The sequence below is a fragment of the Euleptes europaea genome, chromosome 2 (assembly GCF_029931775.1).
Source record: "Euleptes europaea isolate rEulEur1 chromosome 2, rEulEur1.hap1, whole genome shotgun sequence".
NCBI classification, from domain to species: domain Eukaryota; kingdom Metazoa; phylum Chordata; class Lepidosauria; order Squamata; family Sphaerodactylidae; genus Euleptes; species Euleptes europaea.
Window position 1 is genome coordinate 9,350,112 of NC_079313.1, and position 18,696 is coordinate 9,368,807.

Genomic DNA, 18,696 nt, shown 5'->3' on the forward strand with positions numbered 1-18,696 from the left:
CAGAGAGAAAGAAAAGAAGGAAGGGGGAAAGGAAAGAGAAGGAAGGAACTGGGGAAGAAAGGATGAAAGGGAGGAAGGCTGGAAGGAAGGAAGAGTGGGGGAGGGACAGAAAGAAAGGAAGGAACTGGGAAAGGAAAGAGAAAGAAGGAACTGGGGAAGAAAGGCAGCCTGGAGCTGGACTTTTGGGAGCCGCCTGAGGGGGACGAGGAGGAGGAAGGCGGCGAGGAGGAGAGTTTACCCCTTCCAAGTGGGCCAGTGATTAAGGCGCGAAATCCGCCCCCCGCCCTGGAAGTTCCCCTGCAAGATCCCGGCCGGGCAAGATGCGGCCTGCACGGGGGGCGGGAAGGCAATGCGCCGGACCGGCTCCAAACTCTCAGTCTGAGGCGCGGGGAGGGCGAAGCGAGCTCGGTCCTGGCCCAGGAAGCATCGTCGCCTTCCCTGCCCGGGACCAGGCAGAGCCAACAGGAGGAGGAGGGGGGTGAGAGGTCGGCCAGCTCTGGTCATCCATAGAGACAGAGGAGGGAAGGCGGCGGCTGCCGCCAAAACGAGGACCGGACAGCCACGCCTCACTCCTCATGGTGGAGAGAAAGAAGGGGGGAGGGAGGGAGGAGCCCCCTCTCTGCCAAACCAAGGCGCGCAGCCGGGCGACAAGAAAAGACGGGGGGGTGGTGGCAGCTGAGGGGCTCTTGTCGTTCTCCGGCCACCGCCGCAATAGTGGGAGGCGGGGACGGCACTGGGGCGAGAAGGAGGAAGGGCCACTCCTTCCTCTCTCGGAGACCCTCCCGCTGCTTTGGCCGGCCTAGGGCGCTGCTTCCGCACGTGGGAAGAGCCGCACTCGGGCCCAAAGAGCCACTTGTTGCTCGGGAGCCTCGCTTTTGCAACCCCTGGACTAGAGCAACTGCCCTATGAGAAGCGGTTAAAATGCTTAGGGCTGTTTAGCTTGGAAAGAAGGCGGTTAAGGGGAGACATGGTAGAGGTCTATAAAATTACACATGGTGTGGAGAGAGTGGACAGGGAGAAGCTTTTCTCCCTCTCTCATAATACCAGAACGCGGGGTCATCTGCTGAAGCTGGAGGGTGAGAGATTCAAAACAGATAAAAGAAAGTATTTCTTCACACAACACATAGTTAAATTGTGGAACTCCCAGCTCCAGGATGTGGTGATGGCTGCCAACTTGGAAGGCTTGAAGAGGGGAGTGGACATGTTCGTGGAGGAGAGGGCTCTTCGTGGCTAATAGTAAAAATGAATAGTACTCATGATGCATGCCCATTCTCTCCAGGATCAGAGGAGCATGCCCTATATATGAGGTGCTGTGGAACACAGGCAGGACAATGCTGCTGCAGTCGTCTTGTTTGTGTGCTTCCTAGAGGCGCCTGGTTGGCTACTGTCTGAACAGACGCTGGACTTGATGGACCTCGGTCTGATCCAGCAGGGCCTTTCGTACGTTCTTATGTTAACATTTCCCCAGGCAAACCATGCTGAAGGCAGCTTATCTGCCTCGCCAGACTCTCTGCTTGCAAAGGGACGAGTCCCCAGCGGATCTCCCCGGTGTCCTGCGCTACACTCCTCCCTGGCTTCTAAGTTGGCAAGCTAAACTGGGATTTCGCTTTCCCTTTGGGATCCTGTCCAGAGTTCAAGCGGCCAGCCATGGCTGAGTGTCGTTGCTGCAGAGGATTTGAGCGGCTCGCTGTCACAAATCGTTCCTGCCAAGCTATTTGCCGCAGCTTCTCCTTTTAAGTGGGCTTTGGCTGTAGCGTTTCAAAGCTGTTTCAAAGGTGGCACTCCTGTTGAATGGCTCCAAGTCCCAAAATTCAGCGTTGGCCCTTGGTGCTCTGTGCCCCCTCGTGGCTGAACTCAGTCTTTTTATCACACACACCCCCGGCAGCCAAAGAAAGCAGAGGCTTCCCAGAGGATGGCAGTATCCAGCCGCTGTTTGTTTGTTTTCTTCTGGGGAGCGGGGTGGACCTCATTCCCGGAATTTGGCCCCTTTCCAATGACTTGCCTACGTCATAGATTCATGGAGTTGGAAGCGACCGCCAGGGTCATCTAGTCCAACCCCCTGCACAATGCACAAAATTCATGACTACCTCCCACCCCCATACACACCCAGTGTCCCCACTCCATGCCCACAACATGACATCAAAAACCATCCAAGATCCCAGTTTTAGAATTTAGAATTCTGGTTAACTAGAAGATTGGCATAGTTAAAGAGCAAGATGCTTACATGATATATGTGTCTTAGAGTAGTTCATCATTAAGTTAAATCCGCTGTATGATTTAAACAAGTGTTCTCTGATTATTTACTGGTTCAATTATAAGTATTTACCGATTTCCTTGGAAGAAGGTCTAGACTGAATGTATGTGTATGTGTTTGCAATGTTTAAATTTTCAATAAAAAATATTTAAAAACAACAGCAGCATCCAAGATCCCTGACCAATCTGGCTTGGAGGAAAAGTGCTACCTGACCCCAAAGTGGTGATCGGCATTACTTTGGGCATGTAAGAAAGAGCCACGAGAGCCAAGCACTGGCGCAACCCTTTCTACCCTCCCTCTCATGATACGCCCAAGTTCACAGAACCAGCAATGCTGTCAGATGGCCATCGAGCCTCTGCTTAAAAACCTCCAAAGACTGGACAGCTTCCCCGCTCCTTTGTGTATGGGATGTACCATTTAAAATCATTTTTCCCCTTTTTGTACAAGAGGTGGCAATTAAAACTGGGCTCTTTTTTTTCTTCTTCTCCCTCCCTCCCTGACAGCCTGTGCAGCGAGAGAGGGGCTTCCGGACCGAGCGGGAGAACGGCAAAGTCTTCCAAGGGCACAGGTGAGATGCCGTTCTTGCACCTGGAAGAAGCGCTTGTGTTCGGCCACCTTTGCTGCCCTACCCATGCGCATCGAATGCGTTGCGGAAACCTTTATGGGTTCTCTTACTCTTGGCCTCCTTCCAGCATGGAGTGAGAGCCAGCGCAGTGTAGTGGTTAAGAATGGTGGACTCTAATCTGGAGATCCATGTTTGATTCCCTACTCTTCCACGTGAGCAGCAGACTCTAATCTGGAGAACCAGGTTTGATTCCCCACTCCTCATGAGCGGCAGACTATAATCTGGAGAACCGGGTTTCATTCCCCACTGCTCCACATGAGCGGCGGACTCTAATCTGGTGAACCGGCTTGGTTTCCCCTCTCCTCCACATGAAGCCTGCTGGATGACCTTGGGCCAGTCACGGTCCTCTTCGAACTCTCAGCCCCACCTACCTCACAAGGTGTCTGTTGTGGGGAGAGGAAGGGAAGGTGATTGTAAGCCAGTTTGAGTCTCCTTAAAAGGTAGAGAAAATCAGCATATAAAAACCAACTCTTCTTCTGCAGGGTTTAATCCATTCTTCCCCCTCATTCCCGAGCACATATGAACTGAGAACAAGAGGTGCAGCAGAAATGATGGATCACTCAAAGGCTAGACTCTCGGGGCGGGAGAGGCAAGGCTCCAGAGGCGGCTTCTTGTGTTTCTCTCAGGCACCTTCCCTGCGGTAGACACCCCTGCTTCTAACTTGGGTGGAGCGGGAAGCAAAGGGGCAGCCGAGAACACCTCCAGGCCCATTTCAGGCATTCACGGTCTCCTCCACTGCAAAGATTAAGAAAGATAATTGGCACATGAGATATGAACACGTGAAGCTGCCTTATACTGAATCAGACCCATGGTCCATCAAAGTCAGTATTCTCTAAAACCAGCAGCAGCTCTCCAGGATCTCAGGCAGGGAGCTTTCCCATCACCTACCTGCCTGGTCCCTTTAAGTGGAGATGCCGGGGATTGAACCTGGGACCTTCTGCATGCCAAGCAGATGCTCTGCCACTGAGCCACAGCCTCTTTCCCTTTGGTCCCTTGACTTGGATGTCTCTGCTTCTTTCCCGGCAGGAACCAGGTGACGTGCCTCTCGGTCTCCACTGACGGCAGCCTGCTGCTCTCTGGTTCGCACGATGAAACCGTTCGGCTGTGGGACATCCAGAGCAAACAGTGCCTGCGCACGATGAATTACAAAGGTGGCTGTGGGGGAGCGCTACACCCTGGTGGGGACACATACACACACTGAGCCAGGCACACTTTGATGTGAGGAGGGAGAGGGAAAACACATGTGCCTGATGCTTAGGACTTGGTGTGTCATAGAAACATAGAGCTGGAAGGGACCTCAAGGGCAATCTGGTCCAGTCCCCTGACAACGCAGGAAATTCACAACTACTCCCCCAGTGACCCCTGCTCTATGCCCATAGAAAGGCAAAAAAAAAAAAAAACCAGGATACCTGGCCAAGGGGAGACATGATAGAGGTCTTTAAATTATGCATGGTGTGGAGAGAGTGGATGGGGAGAAGCTTTTCTCCCTTTCTCATAATACTAGAACGCGGTGTCGTCTGCTGAAGCTGGATGGTGAGATTCAAAACAGATAAAAGGAAGTATTTCTTACTCAACGCATCGTTAAATTGTGGAACTCCCTGCCCCAGGATGTGGTGATGGCTGCCAACTTGGAAGGCTTGAAGAGGGGAGTGGACATGTTCATGGAGGAGAGGGGTATTCATGGCTACTAGTCAAAATGGATACTAGTCATGATGCGTACTATTCTCTCCAGGATCAGAGGAGCAGACCTATTATATTAGGCGCTCTGGAATGCAGGCAGGACGATGCTGCTGGAGTCGTCTTGCTTGTGGGCCTCCTAGAGGCACCTGGTTGGCCACTGTGTGAACAGACTGCTGGACTTGATGGGCCTTGGCCTGATCTAACAGGGCTTTTCTTATGTTCTTACGTTAATGCGCAATCTGTAGCAGTGCTCATTACCTTCTCCCCACAGTGTATCCCCTCTGAAAAAAAATTCTTGCTGATAGCACAATGAAAAAATGGAAATACTGCTTTGGTGCTCTTTGAGGTAGGCTCCAAGAACTTCAGGCGACATTCCAGCCCTGTACCAGCCTTTGTTTAAAGAAAAGAATCCCAATTCTATAAAAAGTGAAACTTGAAAAAGAGAGTGTGAGCTTGAACACGCTTGCGTTACGTTGGCGCTGTGCATTCGGATCTCAGCCCTGAATGTCCCTCAAGCCCTTTGACAGTAGAAAAGAGCAAGTGTCCAGCAGCATCTTAAAGATGGACAACATTTCTGGCAGGGTATGAGCTTTCGTGAGCTGCAACTCACGAAAACTCATAGCCTGCCAGAAATTTTGTTCGTCTTCAAGGTGCTGCTGGACTCTTGCTCTTTTCTGCTGCAACAGACAGACTAACACAACTCTCTGTCGAGAGTTAACTTAACAGGCCCCCTCCCCCTCACATGGCGGGATGCTTTAGGAAGCCTTTGCCCTGTCCCAAGTTCAGGTATCGTTTGCTTTGCACCTGCCTCAAGTTTTCTTGAGAAAGGCAGACTCCGAATACTGTAAAGGAGACTTTGTTTCTGGCCCATGGGCAGACAGGGCCAACGTGGTGTAGTGGGTTAAGAGTGGTAGTTTGGAGCAGTGGATTCTGATCTGGAGAACCGGATTTGATTCCCCACTCCTCCACGTGAGCAGCGGGCTCTCTCAGCCCCACCTACCTCTGACAAAAGGGCCCTGAATTCGAGTGGCGGAGACAAAGGTAGGGCTACGGAATTCACTCGATGAGAGAGGCGGGGTTGGATGATGAGCTTAGAATGGCCCAGAGCCCCTTTGCACGGTTGCCTCACCATTGGACTTCTGCACCGGTTTGCCCAGAGGGCCGACTGTGAAGCATCACCAGCGTGGTGTTGTGGTTAAGAACGGTGGACTCTAATCTTCAAAGAGGCTGATTAATCATTTTTGTAGCATCGGTGGGTCCTGCAACAATTTTGCTGAGCACATTTGGTCCGGGGGCAACCCATGGTGACTTTGCTCCCTCTGAAATTCCTCAGCAGCATTTCTCTTGAGGCGGGAAATCACCCAAAGCGGCGGCAGAATTTCCCTCCAGGCGGTGCAGTTGTGCTCCTCTGGGCTGGTTGTGAGCGGGTTAACCGCCTGTGTCTTGGCAGGGGAGATTCATTTTCTTCCTGCGCTTCTGTTGTTGTGGTCCATCCTTGGAGTGCCTAATTATTTCCCTCCCTCCCTGGCTAGTCCTGTCAGGTCCTTTGGAGCCCCTCCTGTCCTCCCTGCCCCGAGGGAGGCATTTAGCATCCTTTATCTCGGCCACACAGAGCTCCGATAAGGAGCCGCTCAAATGTCTCTCTTTCCTCTGCCTGGAGTTTCCCTTCCTTGTCTCCCCCCCCCCCTTCTGTGCTAGTAAACACCCTCACCCTTCTGTAGCACTGGGCCCGGCAGGCTGACAGGCCGTTAACGGCCTCGGCCGAAGGCTGATCTCGGCAGGGCAGGAGCCAGTAAATCCTCCGCATCCGGAAAGGCCAGACAGCCCTAATAACCAGGCTGGAAACATAACTTGTAAATTAATCAGATTGATGTCCAGCAGTGTCCTTGCCAGATTGCAGAGAATCCCGGAGACGCCTTGTAAATAGCAGCAAGTTTCTAGCACTTAGCGGCTGGGCCAGTCACTCCGGTTTGTTAATTAAACCACAAGAACCGCTGTGAGTCTGCGCAATTGGCTGACCTTGCCACTGCTCGCAATGCACGGAGTTGGCCCGTTGCATCTCTGCGTGATAGGGCTTTTTCCTTCCAGGATAAACACATGCATGAAGCTGCCTTATCCTGCACCAGACCCTTGGTCCATCAAAGTCAGTCTCGTCTACTCCAGGGGTGGGGAACCTTTTTTCCGCCAAGGCCATTTGGATATTTATAACATCATTTGCGGGCCATACAAAATTATCAACTTTAAAATTAGCCGACCAAGCCCAAGCAGGCAGCTGCCCCAGATGACACCCCCCCTCCGGTGCGGACAAACAGGCAGGCATCCAACAGTGGCGCACTCGCCCAGCTGGTGGCACAGGATGGTCTGTTGCACCAGCCAGGCGTTGCCGTCCAGCCACACGCCGGAGTTGCTCCTGCTCCACATGGTCGGGGCCGGATTCTACAGCCGGCTCCTGCTACCTCTGCCTGCAGGGGTGAAATGAGGACACACTGGCTAAGACTCCCCCCCACCCGCATGCATTGTGGCCCTGCCCCCTTTAACCCCTCCATTGTTGCCACTTCTGCCCCCAGCCTTCTTGTAGTACAGAGGGAATACGTTTCTCCACGGTCCTGGTGGGAAAGGGCTAACACAGTTTCTTGGGTGGTCCTAGCAGCTCCATAGCTAACGACTCTTCTGCAAGGGGGGGGGAGGTTCTTTTTCTCGGCAAAACAAACACATCCACCTTGAATAGAGGCTATTCCTGTCCGTGGGAGGGGGCAGATCGCCAGTCGTAGATCCTTCTGAGCTAGAGATCTGCCAGGACCCACGAAGGGCCAGACCAAATTGATTTTGTGGGCCTTAAATGGCCCCTGGGCCTGAAGTTCCCCACCACTGGTTTACTCAGACGGGCAGCGGCTCTCCAGGGTCTCAGGCAGGGGTCTTTCACATCACCCACTTTCCCGGTCCCTTGAACTGGAGATGCCGGAGATTGAACGTGGGACCTTCTGCATGCCAGGCAGAGGCTCTACCCCCTGAGCCACACATCCAGTGGCCCCTTAAAGACCAACGACGTTTATTCCAACATAAACATTTTTTTGAACCAGGGCTCCCTTCTTCAGATGCATAATTGGAAAGGAATCGTCTTCTTTCCAATCAGCAGAGGCGCCCAGAACAGCAACTCGTGCAGGGGGGCAGCCGGAAGTTAGCAGAGCCGTGGCTTTTTATCGCTCTGAAAGCCAAGCCGAGCAGGCGGTACCAGTGTTTGGAATTATAATTTCGACCAAAGTACGGCGCAGAGGTTTTAAGAAACAGCAGCTCACTTGCTGCTCATGGAAACGCCTGAGGCAAGGTGGAATTTATCGGCAAGAGGAACAAATGTTTTCAGTCTCCGCAACTCCCTGAAACAATCCTTCAAACTCCTGGGCACCCGGAGCCAAGCATTCCTCTGTCTGGGCAGCACAGCAGCGCATGTTTTGCATGCCGAAAGATCTCGGTTCAAACCCTTACTTGCAGAGCTGGCGCAAGCCCCTCTGAGAGAGCCAGGGTGGTGTAGTGGTTAAGAGTGGTGGTTTGGAGGGGTGGACTCTTATCTGGAGAGCCTGGTTTGATTCCCCACTCCTCCACATGAGCGGCAGAGGCTAATCTGGTGAACTGGATTGGTTTCCCCACTCCTACACACAAAGCCAGCTAGGTGACCTTGGGCTAGTCACAGCTCTCTCAGCCCCACCTACCTCACAGGATGTTTGTTGTGGGGAAGGGACGGTGATTGTTAGCCAGTTTGAGTCTCCCTTAAGTGGGAGAGAAAGTCAGCATATAAAAACCAACTCCTTCTTTCTCTGCTTGAGGCCCCGGGCAGCTCTGAACCCCAGGCTATGGGGAGCGACCGTCTGCCTCTGTTGTTGGGGGAGAGCCGTGCGAGTGGAGGCCCCGATCTGAAAGCACGAGGCTCTCCAGTAGACAGGGCTGGGAAAGGCCTCTCTGTCTGGGCCTCTGGATCAACCACCGCCATTTAGAGCAGGCTGTGTAGGCCGATGGCCTTACTTGGCCGTGGGCAGCCTCCCGCCTTCGCATTCCTTCTCTTCCCAGCGTCCCTCGAATTGATAAACTTTTATTGCTTCCAAACGTAAGAAAAGCCCTGCGGGATCAGGCCAAGGCCTGTCAAGTCCAGCAGTCTGTTCACAAAGTGACCAACCAGGTGCCTCTAGGAAGCCCACAAACAAGACATCCTGCCTGTGTTCCAAAGCACCTAATATAATAGGCCTTCTCCTCTGATCCTGGAGAGAATAAGTATGCATCATGACTAGTATCCTCTTTTACTAGTAGCCATGAATACCCCTTTCCTTCATGAACATGTTCATTCCCCTATTAAAGTCTTCCGAGTTGGCAGCCACCCCCACATCCTGGGGCAGGGAGTTCCACAATTCAACGATGTGTTGTGTGAAGAAATACTTCCTTTTATCAGTTTTGAATCTCTCCCCCTCCAGCTTCAGCAGACGACCCCTTGTTCCAGTCTTACGAGAGAGCGAGAAAAGCTTCTCCCTGTCCACTCTCTCCACATCATGCATAATTTTATAGACCTCTATCATGTCTCCCCTTAACTGGCTTGAACTGGAGGGGCGGGGAGGGAGCTCTTGTCGTCTTTTCCTGGGCTGCGGTTCCAAGCCAGCTCAAACAAGCACCAGGTTTTTGCAGACGGCCAGAGCTTCCGGAGAGCCACAGTGGCCGTTTGTCACTGAGGAGGGGCCCTGTGCGCCTCCTCATGCAGAAGCTGCCGGGGAGAGATCAGAGCCTTTGGCGGCTGCAGGAGAGGAACAAGAGGGGAATCCTGGGCGGAGTGGGGAGGCTGTTGCTGAGTCAGACCACCCAATTGCTTTAAAGAGCTGCTACGGTCAGCGGCCGCGTGGGGGGGGTGGCACCCGCCTCTTCCACCCCACCTGCTGTCTCGGTGCCCCGCCGAGGGTCCTGCTTCTGTGACCAGGTTGCCTGAGCAACAAACACAACCGAGTGCCCCTGTGCGTGGGAGGAGGGAACAGGAGCCAGAGGTGTTGCGAGGCTGGGGTGGGGGAAGCTTGACAGAACCAGCAGCCCGTGTGGGTAAACGTGGCAATTAAAGCGCTCATTAACTCTGCTGAATGAGCGTGCGTGATAGATCATTACCGGAGAGGCGCTGGTCGGGGTGATGGATGAGCTGGCTCGTCGGAGGACGGAAAGGCCACAGAGGCGTTCTGTACTTGGATGCACTGCAGAGATCGCCAGCAGCTCTGGTGCCTTCCCTACAAATTGGGAGTGGAGAGAGGGCCCCAGGGAGCAAAGGCAGCCAAGCCCATCTGGTCATTGTCACCCCCCCCTTGGCCTCCTGAGAGCTAGGGGGCAGCATGCATGGTTTCCCTTCCCTGACAACCCTGTAAGGTAGGCAAGGCAGACAGAGCGAGTGACTGATCTAATCCTCCCATTGAGCTTCATTGCAGAGAGAGGACTTGAACACACGTGAAGCTACCTCATACTGAATCAGACCCTGGGTCCATCAAAGTCAGTATTGTCCACTCAGACTGGCAGCGGCTCTCCAGGGTCTCAGGCAGAGGTCTTTCACATCACCTACTTGCCTAGTCCATTTAACTGGAGATGCTGGGAATTGAACCTGGGACCTTCTGCATACCAAGCAGATGCTCTACCACCGATCCACAGCCCTTCCCAGGACTTGGACCCAGGTCGCCCATATTCTTGGCTACCACTGCGCAATGCTGTCTGAGCCCGAATAGCTACAACCACCTGCCCTGAGGCATCTAGTGAGTTTGAGCCCAAATAGCTACAACCACCTGCCCTGTGGCATCTTGTGAGTATGAAGCTGCTACCGTCCAGCGGCGTAGGTTACGGCATCAAAACTGACTGGAGAGCCATAAATACTTGCGATGCTGAGAAAGCGACTCCATGCCAAAGATGAAAGCCCATTGTACCGGCTCAGAGTTTGCCTCGGAAGAAGTTTGGGAAGCGGAGCCGCTCCTCTCCGGTAGTTCTTAAGTAAGCGGGACCCTCTCATGGATCCCAGCATTCTCCCGCCGAGTTAGGGTGGCCTCCGTGCCCCCTTTCTCCCCCTGACTGCAGCTGCCTTCTAGCTTCTAGGCCAGGGGGAACGTCGTCACGCCTGAACCTTGGAAAGGTGCTTCCGAGCCAGGGTAGCCTGTACCGAGCAAGGGGGCCGAATTCTTTGCCTCTTGCCCAAGAAACGGTGTGTCAGGCCACAGAAGTTGGTATCTAGCGCCAGTTGCATTTCCCATCTGCCTGGAAGGCTTTCAAGCCCTTTTTTATCTACCATTTGTTTCCACGTGACTTATAATTATCATTCCCAAGACACTGCACATAGAAGCTGGTGTATTTAGCACCAACCTTACCCAACACTTAAAAGTTGAGTTCCAGGCTCTCATTTTGAGGGAATTCATTGCCAACTCAGCTTGTATTGCTATATTGGAAACACGTTTTGGGTACACCCGTGACCTGTCTTAAGAACTTATACAGAGAAGTTTCAGTAGAATCATTTATTCCATCAAGCCAAGACCCTGCGTAATAGTTGACGGGATTACCTTGGCCTCAAATATTCATAGAATCCTAAAGCTGGAAGGTACCACCAGGGTCATTTAGTCCAACCCCCTGCACAATGCTGGAAATTCACAACTATCTCCCCCCCACACCCCCAGCGACCCCTACTCCATGCCCAGAAGATGGCCAAGATGCCCTCCCTCTCATGATCTTCCTACGGTCATAGAATCAGCATTGCTGACAGATGGCCATCTAGCCTCTACCTCAAAACCTCCAGGGAAGGAGAGGCCACCACCTCCCAAGGAAGCCTGTTCCACTGAGGAACCACTCTAACTGTTAGAAAATTCTTCCTACTGCCTAGACAGAAACTCTTTTGATTTAATTTCAACCTGTTGTTTCTGGTCTGACCTTCTGGGGTAACAGAAAACAACTCAGCACCCTCCTTATATTCTTATAGCTGCTGGTATGAACCTCCCTCCTCGTCTCAAATAAAACTTCACAATGTCATTAATTACTCCATCCGCTTTACTTTTAGCGATTTTGATACGGTTGTTGCTGTTCAATCTGGCGTTAAACCAGATGAAGGCTTTCAAGCGTAGCTGCCAGGTGTTGAATGCCAGAGGACCCCGGAGAGGGTGGCCAGTGAATGAGTCGTCGGGGGTTTAACAGTGTCCGTCATGGGTGCAGAGTCCAAGCTGTTCGTAGCCAATCTCTCTGGAATTTTGTTCACCGAGCAAGAATTTCGGTGAGCTCGATCAAGAGCGCCCGGCCCTCCTGCTTATCAGACATTGCGTGCCCTGGTCTCGTACCTGAGGCCTCACTTCAAAAAGGATGTGGTCAGTATGGAGCAGGTGCAGAGGAGAGCAACGAGGATGATCAGGGGCCTGGAGGCCAAGCCCTACGAGGAAAGGCTGAGGGACTTGGGAAGGTTCAGTCTGGAGAAGAGGAGGTTGAGGGGGGACATGATCTCTCTCTTTAAGTATTTGCAGGGCTGTCACTTAGAGGAGGGCAGGGAGCTGTTCCTGTTGGCAGCAGAGGATAGGGCCCACAATAATGGGTTTAAGGGCAGAAAGATACTGGCTGGATATTAGGAAAAAATGTTTACATTAAGAATTGTTCAGCAGCGGAATCGGCTCCCTAGGGAGGTGGTGAGCTCCCCCTCACTGGCAGTCTTTAAGCAGGGGCTGGACAAGCCCTTGTCAGGGATGCTCTAGGCCAGAGGTTCCCAAACTGCTCCGAGGAGCACTTGGTGCTCCGCAAAACATCTAGCGCTCCATGAAGAGATTGGAAAGGGCAGGGAGCTGTTCCTGTTGGCAGCAAAGGATAATCTCAGAATAATGTGTGTAAATTGTGGACAGAAAGGTACCAGATGGATATGGGGGGGAATTTACAGTAAGAGTTGGATATTAGGGGGGAAATTTACAGTAAGAGTTGTTCAGCAGTGGAATCGGCTACCTAGGGAGGTGGTGATTCCCCCCCCCCCACTGGCAGTCTTTAAGCAGAGGCTGGACAAGCACATGTCAGGGATGCTCGAGGCTGATCCTGCATGAAGCATGGGGTTGGACTAGATGGCCCGTATGGCCCCTTCCAACTTTAATAGAATCATAACTCTTCCTTTTCCCTTCCTCAGGCCCAGTCACCAACGCCTTCATCACCCTGGCCCCGGCCAACATGATCAACCCAGACAGCAAGCCCAGCGTGCCCCTGCCGAAATTCAGCCGGCACCTCCACAACGTGGAGAGCACGGAGCACTCCACCAGCGAGGGGCTGACACTCTGCCTCGGCCTGCATCAAAAGGTACGGGGGCCTAAGCGTCTGTGTCGGGGGGGTGGCTGCGCTTGAATTTGTGTCGAGAGTGTGGGAGGCCTTGGTTCCTTCCGGCCAGAGAAGGAGCAGCGGATGGCGGATTCTTGTTGATGCAAAACAGGTCTACGAGGAAAAGTTGAAGGAGCTGGGTATGTTTAGCCTGAAGAGGAGAAGACTGAGAGGGGATACGATAACCATCTGAAGGGCTGTCATATAGAGGAGGGTGCCGAGTTGTTTTCTGTTGCCTCAGAAGGCCGGAGGAGAACCAACGGGTTGAAATTAAATGAAAAGCGTTTCCGTCTAGACATTAGGAAGAATTTTCTAACCGTTAGTGCGGTTCCTCAGTGGAACGGGCTTCCTGGGGAGGTGGTGAGCTGTCCTTCCCTGGAGGTTTTTAAGCAGAGGCTAGTTGGCCATCTGACAGCAATGCTGATTCTATGACCGTAGGCAGTTCATGAGAGGGAGGGCATCCTGGCCATCTTCTGGGCATGGAGTAGGGGTCACTGGGGCTGTGTGGGGGAAGTAGTTGTGAAATTCCTGCATTGTGCTGGGGGTTGGACAAGATGACCCTGGTGGTCCCTTCCAACTCTGTGGTTGTATGTATAGGTCATGAATGGGCTGGGCTGGACATTGTAGCACTCTTCTGCTAGGAAAGGAGAGGATTTGGGTTGGGGTGCATGCGCGTCTGTCTTTGGGTCCTGTTGATAGAAAGGGAGGCAGGAATTGCCTGGGACCACACCATCCCACCTTGGGACTGCTGCCGGTCTGAGCAGACAATACTGACTTTCATGGACCAAGGGTCTGATTCAGTATAAAGTGGCTTTATATATCCATGTGACTATGCATCCCTTCCATCTCCAGGCTCAGGGCTATACCCGTAACCTCGATTTGCCAAGTTACGCGGATTGGGCCAGAGTACCGTTAACTGTTTCCAGCCCCCCTCCAAACCCTGGTTTCTGGTTCCAGCTTGCTTGCTGACCCAGTACAGCGTGGTGTACTGGTTAAGAGCGATGGCTTGGAGCGGTGGACAGTAATCTGATGAACCGGGTTGGTTTCCCTGCTCCTCCACGTTAAGCCAGCTGGGCGACCTTGGGCTAGTCACAGCTCTATTGCATCTCTCTCAGCCCCACCTACCTCACAGGGTGCCTGTTGTGGGGAGGGGAAGGTGGTTGCAAGCCAGTTTGTTTCTCCCTTAAGTGGTAGAGAAAGTCAGCATATAAAAACCAACTCTTCTTCCATGGTTGCATCAGCTCAGACCGTGCTCCTTTCCGTGGTTTCGGCTCCTGTGAAGCTGATGTCCGGACAGCTGGCAATTTTTAACAGCCTGTTCCTTCCTGGCAGCAGCTCACCAACACAATAGTCTTTTTTCCCCTCCCTGCTTGTATCTGTCTCTCTCTGTGCTGGGAACTTGTTAGAATTGACATGTCTGCCACTTACGAGAACTGCGCCCGTTTTCCAGCAGCGGGTGATCAAATGCCCTCATAATTGGCTCGGAGAGGCTGCAAGGGGTCGAAAGGCAAACCGCTCTTGAGAAGAGCCATTCCCCGCCCCTCGCTGCGTTGGTCTGGCCTCCTCCACTTCTGGGCTCAAGGATGTTTGGATGCGTTATCTCTCCTGTCCATCATCCTCCCCCCAGGAGACTGATGGGCTGTCGTCTTTGATGGATTAGCTCCTTGCCGAAGGGAGGCTTGCCTGTTCCCAGCACAGGGCGTTTGTCCTCCTGGTTCGTTCGGACGGCGGGGAGGGGCGAAGCGCGACACCCACCTGGGGACGTCCCGGGTACCACTTCGCTTTCGAAAACAGGTTCCCAGAAAGACCCTGGTTGGTTTTGCTGCTCTCCTCTGACCCTGGGGAGCACACCTGGGCCCCTTCACGCTACACAATGGAGTCTCCTTAGATCAGGGATGGGGAATGTCAGGCTCGGGGGCTGTATAAGGCCCGCAAAATCATTTGCTCTGGCCCTTCATGGGCCCTGGCAGATCTCTAGCTCAGAAGGATCTAAGACTGGCGATCCGCCCCCTCCCGCGGACAGGAATAGCCTCTATTCAAGGCTGATGTGAGTTTGTTTTGCCGAGAAAATGAACCTTTTTTCCCCCTTGCAGAAGAGTCGTAAGCTATGGAGTTGCTAGGACCGCCCAAGAAACTCTGATAACCTTTTCCCACCCCGGCCATGGAGAAACGTATTCCCTCTGTACTACAAGAGGGCTGGGGGTGGAAGTGGCAGCAATAGAGGGGTTAAAGGGGGCAGGGCCAGAATGCACGGGGGGTGTTGTGCAACTCTGGCGTGCAGCTGGATGGCTACGCCCATCTGGTGCAACATTCCATTCTCCAGTTGGATGCCTGCCTGCTTGCCCGCACGGGGGCGGGGTCATCTGGGGCAGCTGCCTGCTTGGGGCTTGGTTGGCTAATTTTTAAGTTGATAATTTTGTATGGCCCTCGAATGATGTTATAAATATCCAAATGGTCCTTGGCGGAAAAAAGGTTCCCCACCTGTGCCTTAGATGCAAGGAAGGATGTTGACGGTGGAGCTGAGGAGCCGTGGACCGCATGCGTTTGCAGGGAAATCTGGCTGGCTTTCCAGAACTGTCGGCTAACGGGCTTCTATTTCAGGGGGGATGGGGACAGAGCAATATCTTGTCCTCAGGACAACAGAGAGGGAGAAGAAGGAGCATGTCAATATCACTGCCTTGGTTGTGCACCTTTTCAGTTCGCAAAGCCCTCTGCAGGGTTCTTCACACCAAGCTTGGGGCTTCTTGTCGGAGGATGCCCTCTCCCCATTGGAGTTCATGATAGCCCTGGGAGAGCCAGCATGGTGTAGCGATTAGGAGCGGGGGTTTGGAGCAGTAAACTCTGATCTGGAGAACCGGGTTCGATTCCCCACTCTTCCACATGAGCAGCGGAGGCTGATCTGGTGAACTGGATTTGTTTCCCCACTCCTACACTTGAAGCCAGCTGGGTGACCTTGGTCTAGTCACACTCTCTCAGCCCCACCTACCTCACAGGGTGTGTGTTGTGGGGAAGGGAAGGGGATTGTAAGCCCATTTGATTCTTCCTTAAGTGGTGCAGAAAGTCAGCATATAAAAACCAACTCTTCTGGGTCCCCTAAGCAGAGTGCAACACCTTTTAAATCTATCGAAGCCAGTGAGTTTAGCAAGGTGTCTATCTGCTTAGAACTACTCTGTGAATCATTTCCTCAACCCTGTCTAAAATTTGACAGTGGCTCCTAGAATTTTCCACAAGACCCTGGTGGAAGGGGAAGTGTTTCATACTCAGTAGGTCTTGTTAGAGCCAGTGCAGGGGTGTGGTTAAGTTCTTGGACCCAGTTGCATATCTTCATTCTGTCTTGAAGGTGACTTTGGGCAGGTGGCCACTTTTATCTCAGCCTAACCTACCTTGCAGGGTTGTTGAGGACAGAACAAAGGAGAACAGAACTATACACACCAGCCTGAGCTCCTGGGAGAATTCGTGTTGGGCGGATATTAAATATATGTTTCGGTGAATGCTCCTCCAAATCTGGGGCTTGGAAATGACACTAAGAGCAGGTTGTGGGGCTAAGCTCTTGCGAGCCCATTCTTTATTCTTTCATTTATTCATTTACACCATTTAAACCCCCAATTCACCCCAGTGGAGATCCAAAGCGGCTTCTCGATTGAGCTTCCAGGAGAATCCCTGATTAACCTGCCCAGTTAGTAAGAAGAAGAAAAGTTAGTTTTTATATGCTGATTTTCTCTCCCTTTTATGGAGAATTAAACTTGCTTACAATCTCCTTCCCTTCCTCTCCCCACAACAGACACCCTGTGAGGTTGGTGTGACTGAGTGAGTTCGGGGAGAGCTGTGAGCAGCCCAAAATCACCCAGCAGGCTTCATGTGGAAGAGCGGAGAAACCAACTTGGTTCACCAGATTAGAGTCTGCCGCTCATGTGGAGGAGTGGGGAATCGAACCCGGCTCTCCAGATTAGAGTCCGCCACTCTCAACCACTACACTATGCTGGGCATATAAGGGGGAAGGATGTTGAAAATGTCTTTAACCTTCATAAAGAGGTGGGCACAGGCCTAAAATGGAAGGCTGGTGTTACGGTCTTTACCGCTTCCCCTCCTCTCCAGAGGCCCCGGTTGACATTCTGTCTTTCTCATTTCGGAGACACCGCTGTAACAATTGGAGTGAGCGGCTGGGATGGCATCGGGACGGCTCTGCGGAGCCTGACGGCTGGCGTGCAGGAGCAGGAGATAAAGATCACCTGTTTCTCCGTTATCAGCAGATTGTCTGCTCCCAAATGAGAACAGCTGCTCCAACCCTGCGTGTCTGGAGTTCCTGATGAGCTGCCTTCGCAGGGCTAGGGGGGTCCCCCTCCGTATCAACGGAGGCTTTGCAGGGCCTGTCAGGGGCGGGGCGGGGGGGAGCAACTTCCCAGGTCTGTCCCCTTGGTCCTGAGGGGAGCCAGTCCAAGGCTGACCGCCACAGACTCAAGGGTGGGCCTTTGGAGCAACTCCTGGCCTCTCTGCCCCTAAGCCACCTCCAGTCTTGCAGTACTGGCATAAGAAAGGCCGTGCTGGATCAGACCAAGGTCCATCAAGTCCTGCAGTCTGTTCACACAGCTGCCAACCAGGTGCCTTCAGGAAGCCCACAAACAAGACGACTGCAGCAGCACCGTCCTGCCTGTGTTCTACAGCACCTAATACAATAGGCCTGCTCCTCTGACCCTGGAGAAAATAGGTATGCGTCATGACTAGCATCCATTTTGACTAGTAGCCATGGATAGCCCTCTCCTCCGTGAACATGTCCACTCCCCTCTTGAAGCCTTCCAAGTTGGCAGCCATCACCACATCCTGGGGCAGGGAGTTCCACAATTTAACTATGTGTTGGGTGAAGAAATACTTACTTTTATCTGTTTTGAATCTCTTGCCCTCCAGCTTCATCTGAAAGTGGGGGGTGGGGCAGGAGCAAAAGGCCCCTCTCTCCCCAGGTCCACCCCCAACACACCCCTCCTCTAGGATTGGGTGGTCCCTTGCCCCGCCCCTGACTTTCAAGCCATGGGGTCTGACTTCTCCTCCTGGCTCCCTGTTGCAAGCCTTAGAATCATAGAGCAGGAAGGGGCCAGGCAGGCCATCTAGTCAAACCCCCTGCTTAACGCAGGATCAGCCTCGAGCATCCCTGACAAGTGCTTGTCCAGCCTCTGCTTAAAGACAGCCAGTGACGGGGAGCTCACCACCTCCCTCGGTAGCTGATTCCTTGCTTCCGCAGCCGAGATTAGACACGCCTGAGAATTGGAAGGACTGCTCCTCCTCCTGCCTGGTTTGCGGAGGGAGCTTACCTCTCTCTGCGCTCATGTTCCAAAGATCTTTGGGAAGAGACAGAGAGCTCTTTATCCTAATTCAGCCTCGTCCTGGTTCTCCTAAACTGTCACTTGGACTACTCTAGAATTTTTGCCTCAGCTACCGCGTCGCGTTAATACTTAAGGCTTTGCTTCAGCGCTGGTTCAGACCTGGGGTCAGTTTCCAGGTTTCTGCAGCGTAATTCCGTATTGCGCCGTTTATTGGCCGTGCCTTCTTGTCGATTGTATTGGCCTTCTCTGGGTAATCCATCTCGAGGCCCGGTGAGAAAGGCCAACTGTAAATAACATAAATCAGGGATGTTGAACTCATTTGTTACGAGGGCCGAATGTGACATAAAAGTCACTTGGCCGGGCCGGGCCTTGCCAGCCCAGATCGAGAGTTGGGGGGGTGGCTGGCTCGCGGGCCGGATAAGAGCTCTCGAGGGGCCAGATCGGCCCACGGGCCTTATGTTTGACACCCCCAGCGTAAATAAATTTTTGCTATCATG

The 18,696-nt window shown here is 52.9% G+C and overlaps 1 protein-coding gene across 1 annotated transcript in view; it reads left to right on the forward strand.

Moving 5' to 3' along the window:
• The window catches only part of WDR18 (WD repeat domain 18), a 44,886-nt gene that overhangs the window by 23,599 nt on the left and 2,591 nt on the right, over window positions 1-18,696 (forward strand). The window contains exons 6-8 of the mRNA XM_056845143.1: window positions 2,758-2,822; window positions 3,906-4,030; window positions 12,700-12,866. Coding sequence (XP_056701121.1) covers window positions 2,758-2,822; window positions 3,906-4,030; window positions 12,700-12,866 — 357 coding nt within the window. The remainder of the gene's footprint in view (window positions 1-2,757; window positions 2,823-3,905; window positions 4,031-12,699; window positions 12,867-18,696) is intronic.